We start from the raw sequence: 4,403 nt of genomic DNA, 5'->3' as shown, positions 1-4,403 counted from the left end.
CCACCCCTTGGCCACGAGGGGGGGAGCCCCCCAAACCCCCCGCAGTCTGTGCCCCCCCCTTCCCCGGGCCTGGCTCGTTTTGGGTTTTTTTAAATAAAAACGGAAAAATGAAATAAAATCAACACAAGATCTCGGGGTTTGGGGTTTTTGGAGGGGTCCCCCATTTCGGGGGGAGCTCCCGCCTTAGAGCCCCCCCAAAAGGGGTTGGGGTGGAATGGGGGGTTGCCCAAGGGGGGCATTTGGGGACCCCCAGTGAGGGGAGGGTGCTGCGCATGCGCTGACCCTCCCGTCCGACAGGGGGAGCCAGGCACCGCAGGGAGCCGCTCCTGTGCTGTCTCGCGCCCTCCTCTGCGCATGCGCCCTTCCGCAGCTGCAGCTGCCACACCTCCTACGGCGGCCGGCAGGGCCCAAAAGCCGCGCTCCATAAACAAGCCTCAAAAACGGTCTCAGCTCCCAAAAACAACCCCAAAAACAACGCCCGAACAGCTTCAGGACCCCCAAACTGCTCCAGAACAGCATCAGCTCCCCTAAACTGCCCCAAGCAGCCCCTGAAGAGCCTCAGCTCCCCCAGACAGCCCCAAACTGCTCCAGGACTGCCTCAGCACGCCCAAAATGCCCTCAAACATCCCCGAACACCCGCAGCTCCCCTAAACTGCCCCAAAGAGCCCCAGAAGCGGGTCAGTAACTGCCCCCAGACCAGCCCAAACTGCCCCAGAACAGCCTCAGACGCCGCTACAGCCACAAATGCCCCAACGCTCCCAATGTGTTTCGGGTCGCTCTGAAACATCCTCCGCCCGCAACGGCCCCTCCGACCCACAGGACCCCTAAACAGCTCCCAGCTGCCCCCGCATGCCCCCAAGGCCCCACACATGTTTGTGCAGGATCGCCCCACTCCGCGTTCCCCTACGGCGGCCGGACAGGCCCAAACGCCGCTCTGTGCACCCCCGCCCTACGGCGGCCGGCGGGGTCAAACTAGCTCCGCGTCGCTCTTTCCTACGGCGGCCGGAGAGGCCCAAGGTCCGTCTGCTGTGCGCGTGCGCAATGGCCGTTCCCTGGTGAAGATGGCGGCGTCCGTGTTCCCTCTTTCTGTAAGCGGTCAGCGCGGCCAAAAAGCCGCCGTACACTCTCCCCACCCCCCCACCCGCGTTTCTACAGCGGCCAAAGGAACCCAAAGCCCCTCCTTGTCCTCTCTTCGGCTCTCCCCTCTCTACAGCAGCTGCTGAGGCACGTAACGGCGTCCTGTCATCTCGCGCATGCGTAATAACGCCTCTCAAGATGAAGATGGCGGCGCCCACGGCTTGAGTCCACAACACTGCGCATCGCGCATGCGTATTACGCGTCCCGGTGGAAGATGGCGGCGTCCACCTCTCCAGTCCACAACACTTGCTTGGGCGCATGCGCATTACCCCCACAGGGGCGAACATGGCGGCTCCTATCTCGCCCTCTCTCCCTACGGCAGCCGGGGAGACCCAGAATCCATAACACCGCGCTGCGCGCATGCGCATAACCCTCTCCAGAGGGAAGATGGCGGCGCCCTCCGCTCCCTCCCTCCGTACGGCGGCCGGCGGGGGCTCCAAGCCCCGCCCCTCACGGACCCCGCGCATGCGCGACGCGGGGGGGGAAGATGGCGGCGTCCTCGCTGGAGCAGAAGCTGTCGCGGCTGGAGGCGAAGCTGAAGCAGGAGAACCGCGAGGCGCGGCGGAGGATCGACCTCAACCTCGACATCGGCCCCGCCCGCGCCCGCCCCAGTGAGGTGTCCGGGGCAAATTTGGGGTGTCCGGGGCAGGTTTGGGGTGTCTGGGGCAAATTTGGGGTGTTTGGGGCAAATTTGGGGTATCCGGGGCACGTTTGGGGTGTCCGGGGCAAATTTGGGGTGTCCGGGGCAGGTTTGAGGCAAATTTGGGGTGTCTGAGGCAGCTTTGGGGTATTTGGGGAAGGTTTGGGGCAAATTTGGGGCATTCGGGGCAAATTTGGGGTGTCCGGGGCAGGTTTGGGGCATTTGGGGCAGTTTAGGAACATTTCGGGGCAAATTTGGGGTGTCTGGGCTTCGGGGCAAATTTGGGGCATTCGGGGCAAATTTGGGGTGTCTGGGGTGTTTGAGGCAGTTTTGGAGTGTTTGGGACAAATTTGGGCTATTTGGGGCAGTTTAGGAACGTTTTGGGGCAGTTTTGGGATGTCTGGGGTGTTTGGGGCAGTTTAGGGACATTTTGGGGCAATTCTGGGTTGTTTGGGGTGCTCGGGGGATTTTTGGGCGTTTAGGAACATTTTGGGGTTGTTTTGGGGCAGTTTGGAGACATTCTGTGGCAGTTTTGGGGTGGTTTAGGGACACTTTGGGGGATTTGGGGCACTTCAGGGCCATTTTGGGGTTGTTTGGGGCTGCTCTGTGGGGGACCCGAGGCGGTTTTAGGGACAATTTGGGGGCATTTAGGAACGTTTTGAGGTGTTTGGGGCAATTTAGGGTCATTTTAGGGCAGTTTGAGGCTGCTTTGGGGTATTTGGGGTCATTTTTGGGGTGCTTGGGGCACTTCAGGGACATTTTGGGGTGGTTTGGGAACATTTTTGGGCCCTTTTTGAGGTATTTGGGGCACTTTGGGGACATTTTGGGGCAGTTTCGGGGTATTTCAGGGCAGTCCTGTGGGAGGTTTGGGGGGGTTTTTGGGGTTTTGGGGGGCTGGAAAGAGATTTTTGGGCGTTTTGGGGGGCTCTGAGGGGGCTGGGAAGGGATTTTTGGGGTCCCCCCCGGTGTCACCTCGAGGATCCCCTGCAGGACCCCCCAGGGACCATGCCCAGGACATTTTTGGGATTTTTTTGGCATTTCCAGCCCGGGGGGAGCAGCCCCTCCCCCTCCCCCCTTTCAAATTTGTGCTCATTTTTATCCCCCCGATTTAAATCGATCCCCCCAAATTCCGATTTCCCCCCAAATTCCAAATTTCCCCCAAATTCATTCCTGTCCCCCCCCAATTTAATGGGAATTTCCCAATTTAAATTCATTTCTTTGCCCCAAAATTTTATTTTTCCCTCTGAGTTTCCCTCCTGCCCTTCCCAGTCTCGTTTCTGTCCCTTCCCCAATTTAATTTCATTCAATTTTCATTTAAATTTGATTTAAATTTCTGTCCCCCCCCCAATTTAAACTCATTTTTGTCCCTCCCATTTCATTCCTGTCCCTCCAACTTCAGCTCAGTTTCATTTTCCTCCCAATTTAAATTCATTTCTAATTAATGATTCTGCTCCCCCTGATTAAAGCTCCTCCCCCACTTTAATTAATTCCCCAATTTAAATCCATTTCTGTTCCTCTCCATTTCAATTCTTTTTTTCCAGTTAAAGTACATTTACATTTCTGCCCCCAATTTAAATTAATTCCTGCCCTTCTTTTAAATTAATTTCCCCACAATTTAAATTAATTTCTGTGTAAATTTCAGCTTAAATTTATTTCTCCCAATTGAAATTAATTTTTTCTCTCCAATTTAAATTCGTTTTTGCCCCCAATTTAAGTTTATTCCCCCCAATTAAAATTCATTTTTACCCCAAATTTAAATTATTTTCTCCGATTTAAATCCATTTTGCCTCCTAGTTTAAATTATTTCCCCCAATTTAAATTCATTTCTCCCCCAATTTATTTCCCCCAATTTCAATTAATTTCTGACCCTCAATTTCAATTAATTCACCCGACTTAAATTACTTTCCACCCCTAATTTAAGTTCATTTTCCCCAATTTAAATTAATTTCTGTCTCGCACTTTCAATTAATTCCTGCAATTTCAATTAATTTTCTCTCCCAATTTAACTTCATTTGCCTAATTTAAATAATTTCTGCCCCAAATTTCATTAACTCACCCCCCCATCCTTCCCTTTTTAATTTTTTCTCTTTTTCTTTCTTTTTTATTCATTTATTTCCCCCAATTTCAATTAATTTCTGACCCCCAATTTCAATTAATTCACCCGACTTAAATTACTTTCCACCCCTAATTTAAGTTCATTTTCCCCAATTTAAATTAATTTCTGTTTCCCACTTTCAATTAATTCCTGCGATTTCAATTAATTTTCTCTCCCAATTTAAGTTCATTTGCCTAATTTAAATAATTTCTGCCCCAAATTTCATTAACTCACCCCCCCATCCTTCCCTTTTTAATTTTTTCTCTTTTTCTTTCTTTTTATTCTTTTTTTTATTTTTTTTTATTATTTTCCCCCCGTTTTTTATTTTCCCCCCGTGCCCCTCCCCCATCTCCAGTCATCGTCATCACCCTTAGCCCCGCCCCCGCTCCGTCCCAGCGAGCAGGTACCTCCCCTCCCCCTCCCCAAACTGGGGACCCCTCCCCACTTTAACCCCTCCCCGTGCCTCAGTTTCCCCCTCGTGGCAGCTTTACCCCTCCCCAATTTGGGGATCCCTCCCCATTTAACCCCTCC

General features: G+C 52.5%; 1 protein-coding gene across 2 annotated transcripts in view; it reads left to right on the top strand.

Annotated features, from left to right (window-relative positions):
* The first annotated feature begins 1,577 nt into the window (after window positions 1–1,577).
* Window positions 1,578–4,403, top strand: part of MAP2K7 (mitogen-activated protein kinase kinase 7) — a 17,105-nt gene continuing 14,279 nt past the window's right edge. Inside the window, exons 1-2 of one of the 2 annotated variants that reach the window (XM_041410536.1) lie at window positions 1,578–1,748; window positions 4,228–4,275. In XM_041410536.1, coding sequence (XP_041266470.1) covers window positions 1,625–1,748; window positions 4,228–4,275 — 172 coding nt within the window. In that variant the 5' untranslated portion in view covers window positions 1,578–1,624. The remainder of the gene's footprint in view (window positions 1,749–4,227; window positions 4,276–4,403) is intronic. The other variant, XM_041410537.1, reaches the window with a different exon arrangement.

The sequence above is a fragment of the Onychostruthus taczanowskii genome, unplaced genomic scaffold (genome assembly GCF_017590055.1).
Source record: "Onychostruthus taczanowskii isolate IOZ18803 unplaced genomic scaffold, ASM1759005v1 scaffold326, whole genome shotgun sequence".
Classification (NCBI taxonomy): domain Eukaryota; kingdom Metazoa; phylum Chordata; class Aves; order Passeriformes; family Passeridae; genus Onychostruthus; species Onychostruthus taczanowskii.
This window is presented reverse-complemented; position numbering and strand designations above follow the sequence as displayed.